This window comes from Oryctolagus cuniculus, chromosome 9, assembly GCF_051225735.1.
Source record: "Oryctolagus cuniculus isolate XC-2025 breed Fujian yellow rabbit chromosome 9, ASM5122573v1, whole genome shotgun sequence".
NCBI classification, from domain to species: domain Eukaryota; kingdom Metazoa; phylum Chordata; class Mammalia; order Lagomorpha; family Leporidae; genus Oryctolagus; species Oryctolagus cuniculus.
In genome coordinates, this window is record NC_142875.1 from 136,428,575 (window position 1) to 136,455,862 (window position 27,288).

General features: G+C 55.1%; 1 protein-coding gene across 2 annotated transcripts in view; it reads left to right on the forward strand.

Moving 5' to 3' along the window:
* Positions 1-27,288, forward strand: part of ANO6 (anoctamin 6) — a 134,884-nt gene that overhangs the window by 76,526 nt on the left and 31,070 nt on the right. For both annotated transcript variants that reach the window (XM_051850989.3, XM_089304805.1), the window contains 7 exons: positions 3,911-3,976; positions 6,166-6,453; positions 6,634-6,747; positions 8,441-8,556; positions 11,865-11,999; positions 17,489-17,594; positions 20,699-20,759. In XM_051850989.3, coding sequence (XP_051706949.1) covers positions 3,911-3,976; positions 6,166-6,453; positions 6,634-6,747; positions 8,441-8,556; positions 11,865-11,999; positions 17,489-17,594; positions 20,699-20,759 — 886 coding nt within the window. The remainder of the gene's footprint in view (positions 1-3,910; positions 3,977-6,165; positions 6,454-6,633; positions 6,748-8,440; positions 8,557-11,864; positions 12,000-17,488; positions 17,595-20,698; positions 20,760-27,288) is intronic.

The following is a 27,288-nucleotide window of genomic DNA, read 5'->3' on the forward strand; positions in this document are numbered from 1 at the left end:
GCACCTGCACCTGTGTGTTCATGCACCTGTACCTGTATACCTGTGTACCTGCACCTGTGTGTTCATGCACCTGTACCTGCATACCTGTGTACCTGTACCTGTATACCTGTGCACCTGTACCTGCATACCTGTGCACCTGTACCTGTATACCTGTGCACCTGCCCCTGTGTGTTCATGCACCTGTACCTGCATACCTGTGCACCTGTACCTGTGTGTTCATGCACCTGTACCTGCATACCTGTGCACCTGCACCTGTGTGTTCATGCACCTGTACCTGTATACCTGTGCACCTGCACCTGTGTGTTCATGCACCTGTACCTGTGTGTTCATGCACCTGTACCTGTGTGTTCATGCACCTGTACCTGCATACCTGTGCACCTGCACCTGTGTGTTCATGCACCTGTACCTGTATACCTGTGCACCTGTACCTGTGTGTTCATGCACCTGTACCTGCATACCTGTGCACCTGTACCTGTGTGTTCATGCACTTGTACCTGCAATACCTGTGCACCTGCCCCTGTGTGTTCATGCACCTGTACCTGTATACCTGTGTACCTGCACCTGTGTGTTCATGCACCTGTACCTGTGTGTTCATGCACCTGTACCTGTGTGTTCATGCACCTGTACCTGTGTGTTCATGCACCTGTACCTGCATACCTGTGCACCTGCACCTGTGTGTTCATGCACCTGTACCTGTATACCTGTGCACCTGTACCTGTGTGTTCATGCACCTGTACCTGCATACCTGTGCACCTGTACCTGTGTGTTCATGCACCTGTACCTGTGTGTTCATGCACCTGTACCTGTATACCTGCACCTGTACCTGTATACCTGTGCACCTGTACCTGTGTGTTCATGTACCCATACCTGCATGTGTGTGCACCCATACATAGGTGTGCATGCCTGGGTGCACAGAAAAGCCGTGTCCTAGAGAACACTGTGTCTGTGTCTTAACCTTGAGTGTCGTGAAGATTCTTCTGGGCTATTGTTAAAAATAGATCGTCTGGGCCCTTTCTGTCCCTGCTGACTCAGTACTTCCAGGACAGGAGCCCAGGAATCTTACGTTTTAAATAAACCGTCCAAGTCACTCTCATGAACAGATAAGGTTGGAAAACACTTCACTGAAATGCAGTATTTACTTTCATAGTGGGTTAGGGTTTTTTCCTTCTCTGAAGATTTCTGTTTTCCAAGTTATCACAGTGCACACTTATACTGCACAATTACTAAAATGTTGATTTGCCAAGTAGATTTGGAAGTGATTTAAGCTGAACCTTCACTCCTGTGCGTGTTTGAATGCTTGTCTGTTTCTGTCCTGCAGTGACCATACATCACCCACTTGAGTAAATCCCATTGTGTCAGTCCACTAGCATTGTTTTATCACGAACGTATGAATTTCAATTAAATTCTGAGTAAATAATTCGTGTTCTGCCAGCCAAACCTTCTGGAATATATGGTATGTGGCAGACAGTGTGTGGAGCAATTAGACAATAATGTTGGCCCGGATCGAGAACCTTTGACCCAGCTCTCATCTTCCTAGGCTTAGTGGAGATTGGCACATCTGAAATAGAGCGCAGCACGGCTGGCGCTCTGCCTCGCAGAGCTGTAAGCATGTCTGAGACTAATCCGGGAGGACCTCATGCGTCCCCTCTGGTTTGTCTTTCATCTTCACGGTATGTCCACTGATTCTGCTCAGGTGCGACAGCCTCCGCACGTGACCCTGAAACAGCCAGATGACGTAGAGAAAAGGCAATGCTGTGTCTGCAGGCAGCGTTAGCACTGTGCAGGTCACAGGTGCCTGCTGCAAAGCCAGGGAGGTGTGTCACCTGGGTCCTCAAGTGCTGTGGGCCAAAACGCTTCCGTAATCACGCCTGTCTGCCCTCCGGGGCTGCGACTGCTTTCTTCTTTATGTCCCCAGCAGCTTTAATAACCCCTACGAAGGGGCATAAAAGCACTCCAGGCTCTGGAGCATTGCCGGTGCAGGCTTTTCTTTGCGCCCCCGTGCCTCCCTCCGCCCGCAGGGATGGGATCTCACGCCCGTTCAGGGAGGTCTGCAGGCCGTGGGTGATGGCAGCCGCTCTGCCTTTCCTAGCATTCTGGGAGGTGAAGATGATGGTGCTGAGTTCCATGGGCATGAATCTGCTGCCCTGCAGGCAGGAGGCACAGTGCAGTTTAATTTATGACCAGGCTCATTCTTGGAGCCAGTGAGCTCAATCATTTGCCAAATGATTACAGATTACAGAAGGTGGCTTGCTTTCTGATCCATAAGGTTTTCCAACAAGGCACGCAGATAACTTCTAGTTAGAAATTGTGTGCCCTCAGATATGCATTTATTCAACAAATATTTATTGAGCAATGACTTTGTCAGCTAATATGCAATATTAATTATCTTTTGTTTAACATGAAGACAGCCTCTATCCTAATTTTTTAAATGTCAAGAACACTGTTGCTTATCCAAGTGTAAATTCTACCAGGAGTGAAGGTGGCAATTTCATATTAAAGAGACTTAAGCAACCTTTTCTAAAGTGAGCAGTCTTTTCCTGACAGGTGCCTGTTTGACAATTATAGCACGCACACTAATTTACTTTAGCTACCTGACAGACCAAGGAAACTGGTTTGATCAATTTTTAAAATATTCTACTGGTTCTTTGTGAATTGCCATGCCAAAGGAAAATAACAAGAACTGTCTCATTAAGGTAACACCAAGGTGATATATTCACATGGTTAAGCAAATAAAAATGTCCTATCCTTGATCCCACCGTTCAAGTATTTATAGCTGGTGTTGAAATAGAGGGCATTATAAACCAACTCCAAGGTCTACCAGTTATCCCCAGAGAAATCAGGTAAATATCTCAGGAGTCCTTTGTGCAGAAGTAGATCAGAACTTAAATGGGATAAATTAGTACAACCTTCCTGGAGGGCAGCGCAGCCATACATATGAAAGAACTGCAGATTGGATGCACTGCTTGATTTAACGGTTCTACTTCCCCGAGTTTCTCCTGAGGAAGTCGTCAGGAATGCACAGAGTGTTCTACACGGATGTCCATGGGAGGGAAGGAGGAGAAACAGCCTCAGTGTGCGCCAATACACTGCTTGCATAAATTACGGCCCACCTCTCTGGGAGACTGTGATCAAGCTCTTAACAGGAGGCTGAAAAGTATTTCCAGGGCTTTCTGCACCCGTGATGTCCACTGGTGCCTCGCTGCCACATCACGACCCCCGCCCTTAGCTCACTCAGAAATGGGCGGGAGAGAAAGGAGGGGGAGTGGGTCCAGAGCTTTCAGAGAGGGAGAAAGATGACGTCGCACACGCCTCAGGTGGCCGAGAAGCAGGCCAGGGGGCTGGATTGGCCGGGAGGTACGGAGGAGTCCAGAAAGGGCTTGGGGGTGGCTCTCGGCATTCTAGAACAGGGGCCAGCGGCGGTCCCCTGGAGGGCTGAGGATGCCTCAGGTGTAGGGTGTGCAGGCAGAGCAGGTTGGCACGCCAGTTTATTCAGATGTTTGGTGCTGAAAAGCAGAGGCCAGGTTCTGAGACCTGCAGGGTGGAAGCTGAGCGTGTTTGCAGGTGGGGAAGGGGGCTGTGACCGTAGCTTGGGGCTCACTTCCCTACGGGCCCCCCGCTTCATGCGCCACCCCGTCCCTGGGGTTGTGCCTAGGCGGGAGGCTGCTGTGTGCCCAGTGCACACAAAACCAAGGCCCTCCAGAGCGCCCCCCCAGGCTGTCCAGGAGCCTGCACACCGGTCCCCAGCTCTGAGTCCCCCGAGTGTGGGCTGCTCCCTAGCTTAGGCTGCACTTGGAGGAGGCGCCGTCTCTTCGTCAGGTCAGAACTGGTTGCGCGGTTTTTTTCTTTGGTAGTTTTTCTTTTGAGTTTGGTAAAATTAAAGGCCTCACAAATGTTCTCGTTGTTTTCACAGAGGAAGAGGCAAGCCTACGAGTCGAACCTCATCTGCCACGGCCTGGAGCTGGAAGCAACACGATCGGTGAGACCTGGAGCTAAGATTTTTTTTTTTTTTTTGAACAACAGTAGTGTACCAGGGATGCTGTAGCAGGTTAACCCAGCCAATAATCCAGCTCCCTGCTTGTGCACCTGGGAGGCAGCAGGTGACGGCCCAAGTGCTTGGACACCTGCCACCCCCAGGGGAGACCTGGACGGAGTTCCTGGCTCCTTGGTTCCAGCTGTCCCAGCGCTGGCTGTTGCAGCCATGTGAGGAGTGAACCAGTGGATGCAAGATGGATCAGCCTGGTGTCTCTCCCTCCATCTCTGACACTCTTCCTTTCATATAAACATTTTTTTAAAAAGGAGCAGTGTAAGATAAAGATTACTATAATTATGTCACAGTTTTATATGCTTTTTCCTTTATGTAAATGTATTTCTGTATCAATAAATATCATTTTTGGCATTTTTAAAAAAATTTATTTGACAAGTAGAGTTATAGACACAGAGAGACAGAGAGAAAGGTCTTCCTTCCATTGGCTCACTCTCCAAATGGCCACTACGGCCGGCGCTGCACTGATCTGAAGCCAGGAGCCAGGTGCTTCCTCCTGGTCTCCCATGCAAGTACAGGACCCAAGCACTTGGGCCATCCTTCACGGCCCTTCCAGGCTACCGCAGAGAGCTGGACTGGAAGAGGAGCAACCGGGACTAGAACCCGGCACTCATATGGGATGCCGGCGCCGCAGGTGGAGGATTAACCAAGTGAGCCAGGTGCTGGCCCCCATTTTGGCATTTTTAATAGTTCCATAACATAATGAGCCTGATGTTGAATGAATTAAATAATATAATTTTAGATTAAATTTTCATTATTCTAGCACTGCGATGAATATTCTGGTGTTTCATGTTAAGTGACTGATTAGGATGGAGTGATGGATAAATTAGTGAAGGTTTTCTTTATTTAAAATGCCAATTTTATGAAAAAACTGTGATGATAATTTGAATTTCTTGGAAATCAAACCAAGAAATAAGGCAAAAATGTAGGATGATGTTTTGCAAATCTGTTTTTATTCACATCTTCAGTCCTAATGATATAGGTGTGTGTGTGTCCCCGTGTGTGTTATGTGTGTTATGTGTGCATGTGGGTGCACATGCATGTACGTGTACATGTATACATCTGTGTGCTTGAACTACCAGCAGATGTAGACTGTGCGGCTCCTTGACCGGTTTCCTGGTATGTGTGCGTGCCATGTTCTGCACGTTCTGGACGACAAGCTTGTGTGTGTGTGTGTCCATGTATACACATATGTGTGTCTGTGCATGCATGCGTGTGTGTGAAGTACCAGCAGACTAGACTGTATGGATCCTGGACCGATCTCCTGGTGTGCCTGCAGGTTCTGGACGACAAGCTTGTGTGTGTGTGTGTGTCCATGTATACACATGTGTGTCTGTGCATGCATGCGTGTGTGTGAAGTACCAGCAGACTAGACTGTATGGATCCTGGACCGATCTCCCGGTGTGCCTGCAGGTTCTGGACGACAAGCTTGTGTGTGTGTGTGTGTGTGTCCATGTATACACATATGTGCGTCTGTGCATGCATGCATGCGTGTGTGTGAAGTACCAGCAGATGAGACTGTATGGATCCTGGACCGATCTCCTGGTGTGCCCTGCAGGTTCTGGATGATAAGCTTTGTGTGTGTGTGTGTGTGTGTGTCCATGTATACACATATGTGCATCTGTGCATGCATGCATGTGTGTGTGTGAAGTACCAGCAGACGAGACTCTATGGATCCTGGACCGATCTCCTGGTGTGCCTGCAGGTTCTGGACGACAAGCTTGTGTGTGTGTCCATGTATACACATATGTGCGTCTGTGCATGCATGCGTGTGTGTGAAGTACCAGCAGACTAGACTGTATGGATCCTGGACCGATCTCCCGGTGTGCCTGCAGGTTCTGGACGACAAGCTTGTGTGTGTGTGTGTGTGTGTGTCCATGTATACACATATGTGCGTCTGTGCATGCATGCATGCGTGTGTGTGAAGTACCAGCAGATGAGACTGTATGGATCCTGGACCGATCTCCTGGTGTGCCCTGCAGGTTCTGGATGACAAGCTTTGTGTGTGTGTGTGTGTGTGTCCATGTATACACATATGTGCGTCTGTGCATGCATGCATGTGTGTTAAATACCAGCAGACGAGACTGTATGGATCCTGGACCGATCTCCTGGTGTGCCTGCAGGTTCTGGACGACAAGCTTGTGTTTGTGAAAGTGCACGCACCCTGGGACGTGCTGTGCACGTACGCAGAGATCATGCACATCAAGCTGCCCCTGAAGCCCAACGACCTGAAATCGCATTCCTCGGCCTTCGGGAGCCTCGGCTGGTTCACGCGGGCCCTGAGAGTGGACGAGAGCATTATCAAGCCTGAGCAGGAGTTCTTCACAGCCCCGTTTGAGAAGAATCGAATGAATGACTTCTACATTGTGGACAGGGATGCCTTCTTCAACCCAGCCACCAGGAGCCGCATTGTGAGTCGGGAGCATGTGTGGTGGCTCCCTAGGGCTGATTTGGAGCCCTCTGTGGCGTAACGAGTGGTTTGGTTGGCTGGGATTTGTTTGTGCCTTGAGATTCCTGTTCGGATGCAGGCAGCTGTTGAGTGGGTCACTGGCACAGTGTAAACCACGCCCTGTGTTTTGGAATCCTTGCAGGTTTACTTCATCCTGTCTCGGGTCAAGTATCAAGTGATGAACAACGTTAACAAGTTTGGGATTAACAGACTCGTAAACTCCGGCATCTACAAGGCAGCCTTCCCCCTCCATGATGTAAGTCAGCAGAGACGCAGGGAGAGGCCCGGATGTGTCCTGCTCTGCAGGGCGGGTGGGGCTTCCCTTTCTTTCTCTCTGAAATAATGATCACAGGCTGCCAGACCACAAGCCCACTGAGGGCGGGAACAGACTCCAGGCCTACAGGCGGTGCCGAGGTTAAAGGCGCGAGCAGTGAATGAATGAGATGATGAGCCATGTCTCCCTGCAGTAGATGTGTGCAGCAGGACCCGTGAGCAGTTAATGTTTGCTAGCGTTTTGGGGACCAGGAGGCCTGCCCTGCCATGTCTATACCTCGATGACCTTTTGAAATCCTTTAGCCTTAAATTTCCTCACCAATAAAATGGAGATAATGATAGTGCCGCCCAAATAGAGCTGTTACGAGAGTTAATTAAATATTAGTCGCTGGCACGTTAAGTGCTGTGTAAGTGTTAGCTGCTTTCCTTATTACCAACAGATGTTGTTTTCCACCAGAAAAGCATCGTTTCAGATCCAGAGTTACATTCTCATGCATTATTTTCTATGACTAGTCTTTGCCCAGGGTCCAGGGCCTGTCACAGTGGTAGAACTCCACGTCGTTGACACTGGTTCAGGGTCGCTTTCTGAGACCCCAGCAACCCCTTAAACTCAAGGCTGCTTCTCCAGCTGATGAAATCTTTGATGAAATCAAATTATTAAAATATGACTGCCTCTGACCTCTCATGATGTCTTAAATGCAGCAACATTATAACTAAATAAATTCTACCACTGAAGTAAACACTTCACTACATGCATTGTTACTTTGTGGTATTAGCCCTTACCACTGTATCTGAAACTCCAGGACCAGGAAGCATGGATCATTGCTGCTGTGTAGTCCGTGTACCTGTGCATGGAGACAGTTGAAATGTGTGATGCAAAATAATGAAACTAGGGCAGGGTACAGCTTCTGGACACATGTCCTAGTGGAGAACCGAGAGCCCCAGTGTGGTGTCCAGCTTGCCCGTCCATGTTTTATTTTTGTGCTCCCATAAAATTAGCTGGGTTACAGCGTGATAGAAACTCTGGGGACTTCACAGATAAATACTTGTGGATATTGATCTGGATGCCAAGACTCCTCGGCAGCCAGTTGGCATTTGCCAGGCCCAGGTCTTTCCCACTGAAGCCTCCTTCAATTACGGAGGTCAGAGATCCAGGCTAAGTGGCTGAGGTTGGGGTCCAGGCTCCCACCGGGCTGCAAGATCCAGTCCAAGAAAGACAACGAGCCCAGGCGGGCAAAGGGCAGCTGGGTTTGGGCAGAGGTGGGAGGTTTTGTTTGTTGAGTGAGCTAAGTGTAGGACAGGATGTTGGGCTTCTGATTTTCTACAGGTTGGCTTGAGTTAGGACTGGCCCGCTGTGGACCAGCCAAGGCCCCGCTTTCCTGCTTAGCCACAGGCAGGTGTGGTGACTATGGCGTTGGGGGGGGGGGGGGTCCCAATCTTCACTCTCTAAGAGCGCCCCGTGTGCAGGACCTTAGCATCCTGGGGGCTCCTCCCAGGTGCCTGTCGTGCTGCTTTGCAGGTGGCCCACAGGGGTGGTGTTGACCCTGGAAGGCAGTCCCTGGACACTGAGTGGGAGGGCCACCTCTTCCAGCGCCCGAGGGCCCTGGCAGGGATGCCTGAGGATCAGCCCTGAGAAGACCGGCAGGGGGCGCTCACAGTGTGCTTCTGCCCCACAGTGCAGGTTCCGCTATCGCTCTGAGGACCCCAGCTGCCCGAACGAGCGGTACCTGCTATACCGGGAGTGGGCTCACCCACGAAGCATATACAAAAAGCAGCCGTTGGATCTCATCAGGTGAGAGAGGGCGTGGGCTGTCCCTCTTGGCATCCACATGTCCCGGTACTCGGTGTCCCCGGGACATTCACGTGTCCCGGTGGTGCTCTGTGTCACCTACCACAGGTGCTCAGTGGGGCCCTGAGCTTCCGCGAGGTTTGCTTGTGGAGGCAGGAGGACCACAGAGAGGAGAAGCTGCTTCCCCAGAACAGCCCGCACAAACCGGAAATGGACTTTGCGCGGGAAAACACGAAACGCTCCCCCACCCCCAAAGCCTCCGTTTCGACCTCCGCATGGCGGATGGATGGGGCAGGAATGCCGTGGGTGTGGCGTGGTGGCCTGGAGGGTGTCCACCGCAGACAGCCTGAGAGAATCCAAGGGAGGCAGTGCGGACACAGGCGGAAAGGGCGAGGGAAAGAATTAGAAGTGAGGGGCGCGGGAAGGAACCCCAGGGCCACAGAGGCGCCCTGACGCTGGGGCCTGCAGGACAAGGCACCGCCAGTGCCGCCGGTCCCGGCCACGGGACATCTCGGACAGGAGAGGCCAGTGAAGGGGAGGAGCGGAAAAGAAGCCCCAGGACGGGTGGCACTGGGAGAACATGGCGCTTCCCAGCTACCCCGTCTAGAGGAGAGAGCAGCTACCTCCGGTTTCTGCCAGAAGTGGCCTTCCAGCCGGGGGTTTGCTGTGTGGCCGGGTTGCTGAGCGCAGGGAGTCTTGCCGCGTGCGCGTGGAAGGAGGAGCCCAGCGAGCAGGATCCCGGTCAGGATGGGCACAGAGGTGCCGGGGGAGGCCCTGGTCCTTGGTCCAGGTCGGGAGTGCCCGGAAGGGACGTAATGAGGGAACAGGCCGGTGGATGGCTGCCTGGGGTCCGCTGAGTCACTCTGTGTCTGGACGCACTGAGGGTGTTAGCATTTATCAGGAGAGCCTGCTCCGTGCTCAGTAAGTAAGCAGGGGGCCCTCCGGAGAATTATTAACTCCAGGACAAGCAAACTGTTAAAAGGACGGAACAAAAAATCTTAGTAGATGTCTAGACCCAGCTCTGCGCTGTGCTCACCGAGCCCTAGTAGCACAAGGCAGGGGTCTTGATCGAACCAGGAGTGATGACATAGCCATGCACAGAGGAGAGGCCCGGCACGCGGGTGTGTGGACAGGGCAGGGTGGCAGTGTCACACGTCCCTGTGACATGCTCATCTCCCAGAGGAGAAAGTCAGTAGGTAGTGGACAGAGTGAAAGTCTGGAAGCCCCTGGCCCCACCCCCAGTTCGTGCCTGCAGATGTGGGCTGGTTGTCAGGGTTGGGAGTGGCCCCTCTTGGCAGCAGGCAGCGGGGGAGGGCTGTGCTCAGCCTCCGCAGCCGCTTGCTCTACTGCATGTGCACTTACTGCTAAACGCACGTTGAGTTGTGGGTGCTTTGGGCAGAGAACAGCCCATATGATGGGATCGTCCTTAGGTCCATCTTCTCGGCAAGTGCAGGGATGCAGGCTGTGGCTTCAGACCTGAAAAGCCACAGTGATGGTGATACCTTTGGTAGTTATCAGCCCCAGCCCTCGTTAAATGTCCAAGAGAGACCACCTGCCCCCGCCCCCTGCCCCCAGTGCTCTAAATGGAAAGGTTGGGCAGGCAGCTTGAAAGATTCTCTCCAGTCTTATTTACTATGTAATTTTTCGTTCATTTTATTTGAAAGGCAGAGAGAGGCAGGTAGACAGCCAAACAGATATAGATCTCTCATCTCCTGATTCATTCCTCAAATGGTATGCAACAGCCAGGACTGGACCAGGCGAGAGCCAGAGCCTAGAGCTCAACTCAGGCCTCCCACGTGGGTGGCAGGGACCCAAGTACTTGAGCCATCGCTGCTGCCTCTCCGGCTGCTCGTCAGCAGGAAACCGGACTCAGAAGCAGAGCTGGAACTCACCAGGCATTGCACACGGGATGCGGGCATCCCAAGTGCATCCTAACCAACGTGCCAAATGCCTCCAGTTCTCTGTGTAGCATTTGCAAGGTGCGTGGCTGGTGCACGTGTGTTCCAGAAAGCACGGCAGGGAAGAAGCCGAGACATCACAGGCCCGTGGCCAGGCTCACCTCACCAGCACCACGTGGGGCCCGCCATTTACAGCTGGGCACCAGCTAGGCGACAGCCCCTTGGTGTGACAACGAGAACACTTCTGTCAGTCTCAGCCCTCCCACGCCCCAGGTTGTGGCACTAGTCCCACACTGAAGCGGTGAGCATGGCCAAGGGCGTTCCTCTCTGCCATCTCTGGACTCCTGCTTGTGCTTTGGGACCTGTTGATCTAGGCTGAACCCCCGGAGGCTCCTACGGGGCCTGCAGTCGCACAGGGGGCCTGGGGCCTAGAAGCGCCTGCTGGGGCTGCGGAGCGAGGCCAAGGCAGAAGGCGGTGCCTTCATCGCAGCACCCTCATCCCGGAGCCCCGTCCTGCCGGCTGTGTTTGCTCCCTCTCGGGCACAGTCTGGCCCTGCTGCGTGCTCGGCCTGCCCTCTGTTCTCTCCTGTCTGGCCTCTTCCATCTTACCCCACGGGACACTGGTGATTAACTTTGAAACCTTAGGATAAAACAGACGTGCTAGAGCAGAAATGCAGAGCAGTGGCTTCCACAGTCTCCCCACCCTGCTGCCTCCCACGCCCACGGTGAGCTCTGCTCCCGGTGGACTTTCTTCTCCACCCAAGTGCAGTGGCTCCCCCTTCTGTGGTTTCACATTCTGCAGCTTCAGAGAAAGAGAATGGTACATAAAATACTTTGAGAGAGAGCCCAGGAGAGAGATCAGGCATACGTAATTTTCTTCCAGTGTTGTCATTGCCCTATTTCACTGCTTGTTACTGTCCTGCTGCTCCTAGTTTGTAAACTAAACCTTATGCTATGTCCACAGAGAAGAACGCACAGTGGGCATGGCATTGGACGCTGGCTGAGGTTCCAGGTGTCCACGGGGGTCTTGCAGAGTCTCCCAGAGACGGGGATGGAGGGACCCCTGCGTTGTTGTCAGTCGTTTCCTTCTTACTGTGTGGGGTTTGCGTTTCCTCCAAGGACGATCCGCACGTTGGGGAAGCAGGGCCGTGAGCAGTGTGTGTGTTAAGAGCGGGATGCTGGGGACAGTGCCTGTCTTCACGGGAGTGTTGTTGGAGCTGTTCTGCCCCGCACTGAGCATCTCCACTCCCACGCTGTCCTGCGGGTGCCCTGCTCCAACAGGCAGCCTGGGGCTGGCGCTCTGCCCGCGTGGTGCGTGGTGCACGTGTGGTCTCGGTAGGCCATGCGGTCTGCTGTGCAGCTGGCAGTCGAGGGTTTGCGTGTCTGCTGCTGTAACTCCTGTCTCCCCCGCAGGAAGTACTACGGAGAGAAGATCGGGATCTACTTCGCGTGGCTGGGCTACTACACGCAGATGCTTCTGCTGGCCGCAGTGGTGGGCGTGGCCTGCTTCCTGTATGGCTACCTGAACCAAAATAACTGCACGTGGAGGTAACGTACTGTTGTTCCTCACTGCCTCCCTGGGAGCTCACTCAGATGCAGCCTGATTTCTAGAGTGTTCTGTGAAAGCAGCCCCATCAGAGGACGCTCCCTGGTGGAGCGAGTAAGGGAAGGAGAAAGCATTTTCCTCCGCTGGTCCAGCCCAGCCTCTGACAGGAATAGACCCTTGGAGACCCTCTGGGGTTTGGGAACAGTTCTCTGCGTGAAACAGGAAGGAGGCTAGAGGGGAGGTTGACTTGAAGTGGTGGCCCCTAGAGGATGCCTGCCTCAGCCATGCAGGGACGGGGCAGGGAGGGCCAGTGCAGGCGGACCATCAGCCCATCAGTGTTCTAGATCCTGACTCGGAGATGCCTGTGAGGGCCCAAGTAAACAGGGTGTTTGGTCTTTGACTTTGAAGAACGTGCTCCTTACAATGTGAGGGAAAGTAAGTGCTTAGAGGGTTTTCTCTGTTGCTTTTTTAAAAAAGATTTATTTTATTTGAAAGGGAGAAGTACAGAGAGGCAGAGGCAGAGAGGGGGAGAGAGAGAGCGAGAGAGAGGGGTCTTCCATCTGCTGGTTTACTCCCCAGATGGCCTCAACAGCCAGAGCTGTGCTGATCTGAAGCCAGGAGCTTCTTCCAGATCTGCCACGTGGGTGCAGGGGCCCAAGGACCTGGATCATCTTCTGTTGCTTTCCCAGGTCACAGCAGAGAGCTGGATCAGAAATGGAGAGGCCGGGACTCAAACCAGTGCCCATATGGGATGCCGGCACTGTAGGCAGCGGCTTTACCTGTTACGCCACAGCACTGACCCCTCTCTGTGCTAGATGTTGGATTTGGATGCTGGCTGTACTGTCCAGGGGTGCGTCCGGGGGCCAGAGCACTCTGACTTTGCCCACATGGCTCTGGCCAGTGGCATCCTCTGCCTCCACTCTCGGGTCATCTGGCCCCGTCGCAGGCCACAGCTGCATCAGATGAGCTGACAGCACAAGCATGGCAGCAGGTGCAGGTGTGGAAGCCCAGAGTCCAGGCCTCGGTGCCCATTTGGTGTAGCAGATGACCGGTCCTCTACCCATTGTGGCTTCTCTTTAAGTTTTGTATTTATTTTCATTTATTTGGAAGGCAAACAGAGGTCTTCCACGCACTGGGTCATTCCAGAAAGCCTACAACAGCTGGGGCTGGACCAAGCCAAAGCCAGTAGCTGGAAGCCAGGAACCCAGTCCTGTTCTGCCACATAGGCAGCAGCTCAACCACTTGCACAGTCATCTACTGCCTTCTAGGGTCCACGTTAGCTAGGAAGCAGGAATCAGGAGCCAGAGCTGGCACTCAGACCTAGGGAAGCTGCTATGGGAGGCAGGCATCTTAACCATAAGACCAAACGTTCTCCCAGCCTGTAATTTTTTTAAGTTTTATTTATTTGAAAGGCAGAGATATAGAGAGATTTCATCCACTGGTGATTCCCCAAATAGCCACAATGGCCAGAGCTGGGCCAGGCCAAAGTCAGGAGCTTCTTCTGGGTCTCCCACGTGGGTCATAGGGGCCCAGGGACTTGAGCCATCTTCTGTTGCTTTCCCAGGTGCGTTAGGGGCTGGATGGGAAGTGGAGCAGCTGGGACTCAAGCCAGCACCTGTATGCTTCATTTACTAGCCCACTGCACTGTGCCCGCGTCCCCCTCCCCCAAATCCAGCCTTTAACTTCTATCAGCAGTATTTTGTAGTTTGCAGTCCGAAGTCTTCTACTTTTATTCCTTAAATTCTAAGTATTTCATTCTGTTTGATGCTATTGTAAATCAAATTGTTTCCCTAACTTCATTTCTGGATTATTTATCGCTGGTGTGTAGAAGTGATTGCTTTTTCTATGTTGGTTTTGTGGACTGCTGCCTTGCTAAGTTGGCGTATTTGCTGTCATGGTTTTTGGTGGATTCCTTAGAAGCTCTGTCTACGATGTTATGCCAGCTGTGAATCAGAATTTTTTTACCTCCTCCTTGCCTGCTTGCATTGCCTAACACGTGTGGCAGCACGTGCCCCTAGGAGGAGAGCCTTCAGCCTTGGTGGGACTTTTTTTTTTTTTTTTGACAGGCAGAGTTAGACAGTGAGAGAGAGAGACAGAAAGGTCTTCCTTCCGTTGGTTCATCCCCCAAATGGCCGCTACGGCCGGCGCACTGTGCCGTTCTGAAGCCAGGAGCCAGGTGCTTCCTCCTGGTCTCCCATGGGGTGCAGGGCCCAAGCACTTGGGCCATCCTCCACTGCACTCCCGGGCCACATCAGAGAGCTGGACTGGAAGAGGAGCAACCGGGACAGAATCCGGCGCCCCAACCGGGACTAGAACCCGGAGCACCGGCGCCGCAGGCAGAGCATAGCCTGGCGAGCTGTGGCGCCGGCCGTCAGTGGGACTTAAGTAACACTCCTTCTCAGGCTGGGGAAGTCTGCTCCAGTCCCGGTCTTCAGTGTTCGTGTCATGAGAGGGGTGGTCCTGTCAGCTGCGTTTTCCTGTGTCTGCTGACGTCCTTGTGTGGGTTTGGCCGGTTTTCCGTTAACTCGGTGTTACATGGACTGACTTGTGCTGACTCATCCTTGCTTTCCTGGACACATCCTATCAGTTCTGGTACGTGATGATTTGTGTATGTGGCTAGGTTTGGTCTCCTAATATTTTGGTTTTTGCATTTATGATTTTATTCATCAGATATTCTGCAGTTCTCACCTTAGTTCCAGTGTTTGCTTTTTTATTGGTTGTTGTAGGGATTACAGGTAGCAGCTCAGTGTGGAAGGGCTGAAGACTTGGCCTGTGCATTGGTCTGTGCCCGTGCCCGCCCTTGGTGTTGTTACCGTCAGGCAAATTAAAACTTGACACATGTTAAGTCCAACATCACGGTCTTCTAATTAGTGCTTTAAGCAGTTATATTTTAGATCTTGTTACAGAAGAAAACAGCTATGTACAAAATGTTACTTGCTCTGTCTCTACCAGCGCTCTATTCCTGTAGGTGGATGTGAGTGACCGTCAAGTGTCCATTTATTAAGCCAAGGAGCCGAGCTGACGTGTCTCATAGCACTGTCGGTGTCTGCAGAGCAGGTCAGCTAGCACAGGTGCTTCCACATGTGGTGGTCCTGGGGTGTCGGTTTCTCCTTTGTTTCTGAAGGGCCACGGGGCCCGCTGTCCTGCGCGCGTCGGTGTGATGCTGTCACGCTCTCCTCGGAGGCTGTGCCCCTTGCCTTCCCTCCTTGTCCTTGCCATTCCTCCTGCGCAGTTGTCTGATGGTCCCACTTCACCTGAGTTTCCGATTCTTCTGCCGCCTCGCCCCTGGACCCCTAGGAAGCTCCATTTAGTCATCGTACCTTGCCTTGCTGGGATTTCTGCTTGTTCCTCTCTAATACTTCCTGCCTCGTTGCTGATGTCCTTTCTGAAACAAGACGTCCATACGCATGCTTCGCTTTGGCTCTTAGAATGCATGGCATTCCTGATCGGAAGTCTGTGCTGTATGTGCCGTGAGCAGGAGCCCTCGCGTGGGTGTGTGGACAGCTTGTGGCCCTGTGTTGTGACTTCAGGTGGGGGACTGAGCGCAGTGCAGAGTGCAGCAAATCTGGAAGTCAGCTTACCCCACTCAGGGTTTGTGGGCACTGCTGCCTCTCGTGGTTCAGTTACTTTCCTGAACGAATTCCGTGAAGACTCGCGTCTTTGTCATCAGTGACTGTAGTAGGCTGAGTTGTTAGCCAGCGACTGGATTAGCTAGTGAGTCCATGAAACTCCCTGTCCACAGCCTCTGCCGAGCGGCACTGCCAGCCCTTCCCCGTGCCTTTGCTGGACACACGCTCTGTCCTGACCACGCACCCTGTCCTGGCCACAAGCACTGTCCCTTAGGTGTGTATGGCCTCTGCTGGGGCCGGCGCACAGGCAGCTGCAGTGTTGAGCGATTCTTGTGACAGCTTGCAGCGGACAGCTCGGGGACTCCAGATACGAGGTCAGAGAGAAGGACAAATCCTGACCATGCAGCGTCTCTGGGGGCTGCTAGCAGGGTCGCACAGACAGCTGTCTGGGGAGGGGGCTTCGGGGTAGCTCCGAACTACTTGTGCCCCTGCACTGGGTGCTGCTGTGCAGCTGTGGTTGTGAGGCTTTGGCTTTTGGGCGACCATGAAGCTGGGATGGGAAGAGGTCAAGGTGAGATGTCACAGACTTCACGGTTCTTAGCAAGATTCAGCCAGTTCTCAGACTCTGCTTGGATCACTACAAGCACGTGGCCAGTTTCCGGAGTTCGGGAACGGTCGACGGGACCATTTCTCACCAGTGCTCCCATGTTTCTGTGGGGAGATGGGATGTCTCGTCTCAAGTTTTCCCCTGCCCACTGGCACGGCGCCAGTCCCCCGGAGGAACAAGGACAGCTGACTTTTTCCTTGTTTTTTTCTCATCAACCTGTAGGAATTATGTGAGACCCGAGGCTCACAAGCCTGCGTGTTGCGGACACGTTGCAGAACTCTGCACCGTCAGCGCCGCCTCCGATTCCCTTTCTCTGTTGTCCCTGGGGGAGGTCCTCAGCATTGCCCCTCTATGCCTGTGTGGTTTCCGCCTGTGGGTTGCGTATCGATGACGTGTCTACCTGCCCAGAGGTTACCTGGGTATTCTGGGTTAGTACTTAGGGCAGTCTCCTTTTCCACCTGGAAGTGGTGAGCGTGTGAGATGATGGGTGGCTCGGTCCCTGTCCTGACAGCTCTCCTGTCCCGGCAGCCTTGTGTGTGGAATGCCAGGTTCTCACTTGCCGCGTTCGCTGGGCCAGCGCTGTCCCGAGTCAGCTTTGTGTGGGCAGCGCTCTGCCCCTGAACGCTGCTTTGTTCTCTCGATCCGTTTTCCTCCCTGAGCCAGTCACGCGCCAGTCCTCGGGAGCCTGGGGGCTGTTCCGAGCCTTTGATCTTCCAGGCAGTGTAGAGCTCACGTGGGAGAGACCTGCCATCGTTATACCCGGTCTCCCCAGTTGTGAGTGTGGTGCTGGAAGTCATCCTCTCTGTCTTTCAGAGCAACTTGTGGTTTTCTCTGGGTCAGTGTTAGCCCGTCTGCACTGAGGCTTATTCCCAGACAACTTAGATTTCTAGCTATTGAAATAGTTTGTGCTACAACAGGTTTTGTAATTGCCGACGGTGTTTGGGCACACAGCGCCTCTCCGTGTCCCTGTGTAGATTTCGTCTGTTGATTTCGTGTCCAGCAAACTTTGTACACCCCCTAATGCTAATCGCTTACCCTAGGTCCCGCTGAGTGCTGTCTGTCAGGAAGTGCGGGAGCAGGACCTGGTCTGGCTCCCACTGAGGGGAGTGCTCGCAGCCTTCACCCCTGAGTGCACTTGTTCTCAGGTTTTTCTTAGCAAGATATCACCGGGTGAAGAAGGGCGCCCCTCAGCCTCCTCTTCTGTGAGCATAGTTTAGTTTCTTTCTCCTCACAAATGGGTGTTGCGTGTTGTTGGGCTGCTTGGAAGCTAGTCATATTCATGAATCTTTGCAAGTTTCCTTTCTCTCTTCTTTAGCAAAGAAGTGTGTGACCCTGACATTGGGGGCCAGATCATCATGTGTCCCCAGTGCGACAGGCTCTGTCCCTTCTGGAAGCTCAACATTACCTGCGAGTCCTCCAAGGTAGGTTGGCTGCTCCGGCCGTTGCACGGAAGGGAAGGTTGGCTCTCCTGATCAGCACTTGGGTCTCTAACCGAGAAGCTGCGTCTTTTTGCCCTCTGGGTTTTCCAGAAGGGTGTTTTCCAACCCCTAAACACTAGCAAAGCAGCCTGCAGTGCCACCCCGCCTCGGCATGGACAGTAAGGTGGGATTCAGAGTCTCAGCCGAGGTCTCGGGGAGGCTCGGTGGGGACAGGTGCCAGCAAGGAGCCAATGGCAGATGCAGGCATCCGAGGGTCCCTCCAGCGGCTCACGCCGCGAGCACCTCCCTGGCTCAGGGACGGGCAGCCTGAGGCTGCGCCCGTGTCCCCCGTGGGCAGGTTTTCAGATCCCGTCTCTCACCATGTATGTGAGGGTCCTTCAGACGCGTCCCGGGAAGGGCAATTAGAGGATAGGTGTATTTTGGTGCTTGAAGTTTTTGAAACCCATGCATGGTTTTTTCCTGAGTCACATTCTTGGTGAACAGTGTGAAGACCCCTCCTCTGGAGCGTTCTGATTGGCTCCCTGCTGCATGTTGAGCTGTGCCTCTCTCGAGCTGACCTGCATCACCTTTCCCGTGGGCCGTGATCCTCACACATGCGGCCAGAGCGACCGCGTCCCCGCCTGTCTCCCTGTCCTCACGGCACAGGGCACATCTCCAGCCTGAGGCCGCTGTGCAGACCCTGCTGCCCTGTCTCACTGCCCCTGTTTCTCCTCTGGCGCCAACAAATGTGTCCCCCTGCCTTTTCTCCAGAGAGTGGAGCTGAGAGTTCACAGGGTGGGTGTTTGCTCTACAGGGTGCATGGGCAGAGGCGCTGGGACAGCCGGGTGGTGTCAGCAGACAGGCTGGCCCTGATGTCTGAAGTGGGAGCGACATCGGACAGAATCCTCAGTAGTAAGAGCCTTGCCGCATGGGAGCCATGTTTGTAGGACTTTGCTCGTAGCTGTCAGCCAAAAGCAAGGCATAACATTACAAGACAGCCTGGAGAAGAGGGCTCCGTGGAGGTCAAAGCTAAGAGATCTGAAACCCGTGGTCTCCCTACCTTGGGGAGTCGTGGAGAGCAGCCCCAGCCGTCACGTGGTGGTCAGCTCTGTCTCCCTGAGTGGTGTCGTTGAGAAGACGGGGAAAGACAGCCTGGGCTCGTGCTTTCCAGCTAGGTCTGTGTGCGGGCCCCCGGTGATTGGAAAGTGGCTGTGAAAAAAACGAATGGAGGTGTTTCTCGTATAAATGAGTGTGAAGGCAACATCACAAATTACCCAAAGCAGAAGTAGAAGCAGTGTTGAACTGTCCTTAGCTTTTCAACATTGGCTTTTTCATTTCTGGATTCTTTTCCTACCCACTTCCCCATTTATCTATCTGTCTATCTATCTATCTATGAATGAATGAATGAATGAATGAATGAAGAAGTATTACAGACAGAGGTAGAGACAGAGAGAGAGAGGTCTTCCATCCACTGGTTCACTTCCCAAATGGCCACAGTGGCCAGAGCTGGGCCAATCCGTAGCTTCTTCCAGGAACTTCTTCCAGGTCTCCCACCTGGATGCAGGGGCCCAGGCACTTGGGACATCTTCCACTGCTCTCCCAGGCCACAGCAAAGAGCTGGGTTGGGAGAGGAGCAGCCAGGACTAGAAGTGGTGCCCATGTAGGATGCCAGTGCCACAAGCAGAAGCTTAGACCACACACCACCATGCCAGCCCCTCCACATCTTTTATCTCCACATGAACAGCGATAAAGCCGACATCACATATGCTTGCCACGTTTTCCATTATCAGTGAAGTGGAAGTGTTTTAGGAAATGTAGAAATGCTCACTAACAAAGCCTTAGGGACTCATGGGGAGATTTTCAGAATAGAGGGAGAGCACTGTCTGAGGGCCACCCTGAGGGCAGTGCACATGGCGTCCTGGCTGCCCTGTCCACGGTCACTGAGGGCCGTGCACATGGCGTCCTGGCTGCCCTGTCTACGGTCACTGAGGGCAGTGCACACGGCGTCCTGGCTGTTCTGTCCACGGTCACCGAGGGCCGTGCACACGGCGTCCTGGCTGCCCTGTCCACGGTCACTGAGGGCCGTGCACACGGCGTCCTGGCTGCCCTGTCCACGGTCACTGAGGGCAGTGCACACGGCGTCCTGGCTGTTCTGTCCACAGTCACCGAGGGCCGTGCACACGGCGTCCTGGCTGCCCTGTCCACGGTCACTGAGGGCCGTGCACACGGCGTCCTGGCTGCCCTGTCTACGGTCACTGAGGGCAGTGCACACGGCGTCCTGGCTGCCCTGTCCACATCACTCCTGACCTTTGCGCTCAGTGTTGTGAGCGCAGATGCACCTGCGTGTCCTGACTTCAGGGGACGCCTGTGTGTTACCCTGGAAAAGCCATCGTGGTTTGAGGACAGGTCTCCTGGGGAGACCCTCTCGGAGAGAAGCTCCTGACAAGCAAAGCGGGGACTCAGGGTGTGGCCCCTGACTGGGTGGGATGGTGCGGAGACGTGAGGTATTGGCTTGGACGGTGCTCAAGGAACACTGAGAGCCGTCCCGCAGACGTGCAGCACGGCGTGCAGAAGAGGCTGCTGCTGCAGCGCATCGCGGCTTTCCGTGGAGTGGACCTCAGTGGCGGCACCGTTGTCTTAGCTGCATAGGGAAAGGTTGCTGGGGCCGGCATTGTGACACACTGGGACATCATGTCTCTGCTGCTCCACCTCCGAACCAGCTCCCTGCTGATGGGCCCGGGAAAAGCAGAGCGAGATGGCCCAAGTCTTGGGTCCCTGCACCCACATGGGCGACTCAGGTGGAGGCCCAGGCTCCTGGCTTCTGCCTGGCATAGCCCTAGTTGCAGCCATTTGGGGAGTAGACCAGTGGATGGAAGATCTCTCTGTTTCTCTGTCTTTCCCTCTGTGTAACTCTGCTTTCAAATAAATAAATTAAAAAAAAAAAAAAAGTAAAGGTTTTTTGCTGTGACAAGGGGGAGAGAGGTAGATGGGTGGTAGCAGAGCTGGGTGACAAGAACCACAGAGTGCAGCACACACAAAGCCGTGCTCACTGGCTGAGGTCCGGGAGATGGGGTGTGCGGCTTACTGTGTCGTTGTTTGTCTTCCAGAAATTGTGCATCTTTGACAGTTTTGGGACCCTGATCTTTGCAGTGTTCATGGGCGTGTGGGGTAAGTTACTTTCACATTTCTCATGCACTCAGTTGAACAGTATCAGGTGGTTTTATAAATGCTGTCAAAGTAAGTGGCCACTTCTGTGACGTTGGGTTGCCCTGGTGTAGCTCCCCTGGCCACTGCGTCCGTCCGCCTCGGCGGTGTAAGAATCTGCTTCAGAATGCAGCTGCTCTGAGCAGAAACCTCATTCCTGGGCCCTGCTGTTCCCCAGGGCTCCCGGGGTCCCTGGAGGTTCTCCAGCTGTGCACTGGCTCGGGGACCTCTGTGAGAGGCGGCTCCTGGGGCTGTGGGGCCTGCTGCTGGGCACCGAGCCTGGTCTCGGGCTCAGCTGCAGAGGCTCCCCTGCTCCACACGGCCCCTCAGCTCCCAGGAGGCTGCCCGGGGACCTCCACACAGTCTCACTTCCAGGAGACGTGGGAGGATGCACCCGGTGCACAGACATCTTCAGAGCCTGCGTTGCATGCTGAGCCTGCGTGGCGTGCCGTGTGCTGATCTCCCCGGAGTCAGAGCAAGTCCTGCGGCCTGGCCAGGGGCAGCACCGCCCAGGGGCAGGGATACTGGAGGGCATCCGTGGACGCCGTGGGGGGCAGGAGCGGGGACGGCGGGGAGCCACCCTCTCAGACACCTGTGTGTGAGTGCGGAGTTGTGTGACTGACAAAGGGAGCAGACGACGTCCCGTGCAGGAGCTTTAGCTCCGTGTTCACACGGCTGACTTTGCATGGCGTCATCCATGTGCTGAGCTCAGATCTAACGTTAGATAGAGCCCTGCTTTCGAAGGGGAATGCGTCCTCAGCGGCCTGTGAGCCGGGTCGTAGGCAGGGGCAGGGGTGGAATCGTGTTCCCCTGTGCACACGCTCAGCACAGACCTGGGCCCTGCTGGCAACCCCAGTGCTGTGCCCCTGGTGGTCCCGAGCAGGCTACGGAACACAAAGTCCGGTTACAGTGCACGCTTTGTCAGGGGGACTGCCCAGGTGCCGTGGGTGATGCTGTCACCCTCACGGTGAATGTGATTTGGCCGGGGATCAGACCCTGGTGATCTTCGAACACGGAAGGGTCAAGGTCACGTGGAGGAGGTAACCCCACTGTTCTGCTCCAGGGCGCAGTGTACACTTTATCTTGTCAGCACTGAGCTGCGGCTCTGACGGGCGGCGCTCCTGCCCGGCACTGCATGCGGTGTGGTTCGTCCTCTGTGAGATGCTGGCGCGTGTGCTGCACTCCCTGTGCGAGGGGGTGCTGATGGCCCTGGTTAGAGAAGGCACTTTAAACAAAGCAATACGTTTGTGTATACACGTGCATGTCTCTGCATGTGTGTTACATGTACCTGTGTGGATGTGTGTGTCCATAAATATATGTATGTGTGCATACATGTGTGTATTGTATGTGTGTGTATTGTGTGGGTGTGCATTTGTGCATATGCATGTATGTGTGCATGTATATGCATGTGCATGTGTGTTGTGTTGCACATATGTATGCTGTGAGTGTGTGTATATGTGTATTTGTGCACGTGTATTGTGTTATGTGTATGTATATGTTGTGTATGTTTATGTATATGTGTGTTATATGTGTATTGGTGTATATGTGTGGTGTGTACATGTGTGTGCATGTGTGTTGTGTATGTGTGTGCATGTGTTTGTTGCATGTGTGCATGTTGTGTGTGTACATGCATATATTTGTATGCATATGTGGGTGTGTGTTGGGCATGTGTGTGCATGTGTGTTGTATATTGAGTATGTACATGTGTGTTGGGTATGTGTGTGCATGTAGTATATGTGTGTTGTGTGTATGTGTGTGCCTTGTGTGTACATGTATGTGCACGTGTGTCATGTGCATGTGTGTGTGTTCACTCTGACACAAGGAGGACAAGCCTCCTGCTTCCCTGACCGTGCACCCTGCCAAGTGTCTGGAACTGACTTTGGAATGCAGGAAACTCTCCGTGCTGCTGTCCCGGGACGAGCTGTGGCGTGAGTGCTTTGTCTCACTTTCCTGGTTCCTTGACCACTGCTGTGTGACCTCGTCACACAGAGCTCAGCAGGCGGGAGGTACAGGAAGTGACTCCTGTAGCACCCTTTCGTGCCCAGAAAGACACATTCCCTAGAAATTAGAAAAGTTGGGGGTAAGAAACCTCTTGGGGTGCATTTAGTTTTCACTCTCTCCTTCCTGGACAGCGGCCAGCCTTCGCGGCCCCTGGTTGAAGGGGAGGCTCTGACCACACCCCCGACCCCCACCTGTTCCCTGCGGCTTCCATCTTGGCTGCACGAAAGCAGGTTTGGTTTCGCCTGAGAGGAGGGATTCACAGGCTGGGCCCGTGGCTTCCAGGGAGGCTCCTGGTTCCTGGCTCACGGGGACGCCCCCGGAGGCAGAAGCCTAAGGGGCTGCCTGTGGGGTCAGCACACGGCCCCGGCCACTGCCAGTCCAGACGTGGCTGCTGCCGCGGGGTCCACACCGTGGGCTGCCTCTGCTTTCCGCCCTCCGTGACTCGCGGGTGCGCGTGCTGGGCATTTTTAAGATCACATCCGGAACTCTGGCTGCCAGAGTCTGGGCAGTGCAGGTTTCAACCTGGGCCTTCGCAGTGGGAGCCGCAGCGACGGCCGAGGAGGCTGATCTGGCTCTCCTCCGTGAGTCTCAGGACCTCACACCCAGACCTCCAGTGGGAGACTCGGAGTGACCAGAACACATCCGTCCACCCGCAGGTGCCCCTTGGCCGCAGCGGCTGCAGAACGCGACAGCCCTGAGCCCTCACTGTGTACAGGCATGGCCCTCCCTCGCTCGCTGCCCTGGGGTGTCATAGCGTCAGGATGGAGAAGCTGCCGGTGGGTCCCAGGTCCCAGGCGCCGTCTCTCTCCTCGCATTGTGTGTTGTTGTCAGTGTTAGCTGTGTCACCCGTGGAGCCTCGGCGCACAGAACCAAGCGCATGTGTATCCCTCCCACCCCCGCAGTTCTGCAGGGCGAGAGGGCCGTGGACATAGGACAGGGACCCCCACCTGTGGTCATACGCCGTCGGCCTGGTCCTGGCTCTCACTGCGAACATGCAGCCTTGTGAGTTAGCAGCCATGTGGCCCAGGAGAGGCCCAAAACCCTGGCTGGCTGTCCCTGTGAGCAGTGGTCACCCAGACCTGCTCGGGTCTTGTGCCTCCCCAGGACGTGGCTGCGCCTGCAAGGTCAGGATTAGCCAGGCAGCCTCCCGCGAGTGTTGCCGTCCTCTCAGTCCCCAGGCAAGAGGCTCCGAAAGCCCAGCGCTGTGAGCTGCCCGCCATTCGCCAGTTCAGCGAGGGGCGAGTGTCGGCCCGCGGTCTTCCCCGACCGCACTGACAGCTTTCTGCGGGAACAGTGAGCTGTGTGTTTGGAGTCGGCTCTGCGGCTCCCGTGGCCGGTACACGCTGTGGGAGGACAGGAGGGCAGCGTCCCAGCTCCGCAGAGAGCCGCGGCGCAGACTCAGCCCTGTGAGCGCTCCGCCACCCTGAGCCTTCGAGGAAGCCACGTGAGCGCCTGGACGCTGCACAGGTGCTTGTCTTCGTTGATAAAACTGTGCTCTTGTTGGGCTCTGAGAAGCAGCGCCGGGCTAGGCAGGGCCAGCTGGTCTGGGTTGCGCCCTGACGCGCTTCCTTGGACAGGGATAGGGAGGAAAGCACGTCTCCTGGCCTCACTTCGACAGGGGCCCGAGAAGCCCTGGTCCGTTTCCTTCTGTCTGCAGGCACCACAGCAGCAGACGCCAGCCCTCCCAATGGCAGTTTAGTCAGGTAGGCGGGCACTTCACAAAGTTCCTGAAAGAATGGGATCCGGGAGAGGTTTATTTTAGTGCAAAACATTTTGAAATCCATGCATAATTTTTTCAAAGTAGTCATTTCCTATGAACTTTTAAAAAACATTTAAGTGTTTGAAAGAGGACAGAAAGAGAGGAGGAGAGAGAGAACGAGATCTTCCATCCACTGCTCACTCCCCAAAGGGCCACAGTGGCCAGAGCAGGGCCAGGCTGAAGCCTGGGGCCTGGAACTCCATCCAGGTCTCCCATGTGGGCGGCAGGGGCCCATGCACTTGGGTCATCATGTGCTGCCTCCCCAGGCACATTGACAGGGAGCTGGATAGGGGCTGGAGCAACTGGGACTGAGACCTGGGGCCCCAGTGTGGGCTGCCAGCGCTGCGCGTAGCGCTTGCCTGCTGCGCCACCCCTGCTGCTCCCCGCGCTCTTCGTGAAGGGGTCTCAATAATTTTGCAGCAAGATCAGGTCAGTCTTTCCATTCTGCTTTCCGTGGACTTGCAGTAGTGTCTCGGCGTCGGGAGAGCGTTTGAAGTCTGTGGCCGGCGGGTGTGCCTGGTGACCCCCATGGTCTGTGTGCCCAGCGGTGGGGGTGGGAGCTGGGACCCCCGTCAGTGTCGTGCTCACCTGGCGTGTTCTGCGGGCCTGGCTGGGTGGGGGTCACACGTGGGCACCTCTGTGTGAGCGACGGCAGTGATGGGGCCTCTGCTCTCTGGCGTGGTCTCCCCCAGTTTGGTCATTGAGGTGCCTGCTGTGTGCTCGTACACGCAAACCGCTGTGCTCGTGGCGATGGCGTCCCCGTGGGCATGACAGACAGGAGTTAGGAGGAGATGCCGCCCCCAGCATGCCTCGGGCCCTCCAGACTGTCTTCCACCCACACTTCCCTGAGGGCGTGGGCAGGGCCACCGGTGGCTGGGGGACTCTTCGGTGGAGTCGGGGGTCGCTGTGCAGAGCCTGCTGGGACGCCCAGCTCCCTGCCGCTGTAACCTACAGCTGTCGTGAGAGTGGCCCGCACTGGCACTGCTGCGGAGCGGGCGCCTCTGGGTGTCGTCACCACTGCCACGCCTCAAGCCCTGCCCCAGACTCCCACCTCCCTCTGGGGCTGCGCCCGCTCCTTGCCCTGCCTCTCTGCCCCAGGGGTCCCCAGCTGCTAATTAAGGCTGTGAAGAAAACACCAAGCTGCGCCCAGGCCCCATTCCAGACCGGCAAAGTCAGAATCTCAGGGCGGTGCTGGCGGTGGCGTAGGCTCCGCGTCTGCCTCCCCTCCCCGTTGGCTGACCTCGTCCGCTCCAGGCCCTGGCTGCCTTACAGCCTGAGCACCCCTGGCTCCGCCCGTCTGCTCTGTGCTTGGATGGTCACTGCCTGCCTGCCTGCCAGCCAGTGCTCCCGCACCAGCTCCTGATCCTAACCGAGCCAGGTCGCTCCTCTTCCTGCACTTGTGAGGTGGTGAGCCGGCACCCTGGGCCTCCACCCATCCCTCTTCCCACGCCAGGTCCCAGCAGTCTTGTCTTCCTGTGTGGCTCCCCACAGACCCCACCTTCCAAGTCTGCACCTTCTGCTGGGAGCCCTGCCTCCTTCCAGGGCACACAAAGAGCCTTCTGTCTTGCACCCTGCACTCCCTCACCTGCTGCCCTGCCCTGCCCTGCCCATCAGGGGCAGTGGCCTTAGCTCTCATCCGCCCCGCCTTCATCCAACAAGCTCTGAGTCATCTTCAGACTCCCGCGGCGCCCTAGCAGCCCTTCCGTGGCCGTCCGGGTAGGTGGATGTGGCTCTGAGTACCCAGAGGCCCCGTGTGTGGCCTGCACCTGTCATTTCATAGCTGAGCACCCAGGATCTCCTTGAAACAGGGGCTGTCTTATTTGTTGTCATTCTCTGCACATTGCAGATACCCGAACACTGTCGTGGGCGGAGCCGTTGGAATGCCAGAGTTTGTGCAGCAGGGCCCTGGGCAGAGGCAGCAGGAGCGGGGTTTCCTTATTAGCTGCATTTTTAGTGATCTTTTGGCTTTTAGGTAGTGAAGCTGTGAACCTGGAAAGCTGACCCCTGAGCGTGACTGGTACTTTCACAAGGCTGAGGGAAGTTCCAGTTTTCCACGCGCAGGAATATGACTTTCCTGGGAGAGAACTGAGTGTCCCAGCCCATCAGGAAGGGAGCTGGGACGGAGCAGGAGAGGAGCAGGTGGGGGACGAGAGGCAGTGAATGGACGAGGCTGCGGGGTGCTGGGCTGGTTACGGGGTCTCTGGGCTGTGAGCAGAGTGCTGCCTGCAGGGGCCATGACCACAAACGTGGCACGTGCCTCTGCCTGCAGAGTCCCCACCCACACCTACCCTCCCCCCGCCTTTGACTGCAGAGTCCCCACCCCCACCAACATGCCCCTGTCCTCTGACTAGAGTGTTCCCCCACTGTGCCCTGTGCTCTGACTAGAGTGCTCCCCCACGGTGCCCTGTGCTCTGACTAGAGTGCTCCCCCACGGTGCCCTGTGCTCTGACTAGAGTGCTCCCCCACGGTGCCCTGTGCTGACTACAGAGTGCTCCCCCACTGTGTCCTGTGCTCTGACTAGAGTGCTCCCCCCACTGTGCCCTGTGCTCTGACTAGACTGCTCCCCCCACTGTGCTCCCTCCTCTGACTACAGAGTGCTCCCCCACTGTGCCCTGTGCTGACTACAGAGTGCTCCTCCACTGTGCCCTGTGCTCTGACTAGAGTGCTCCCCCACTGTGCCCTGTGCTCTGACTAGAGTGCTCCCCCACTGTGCCCTGTGCTCTGACTAGAGTG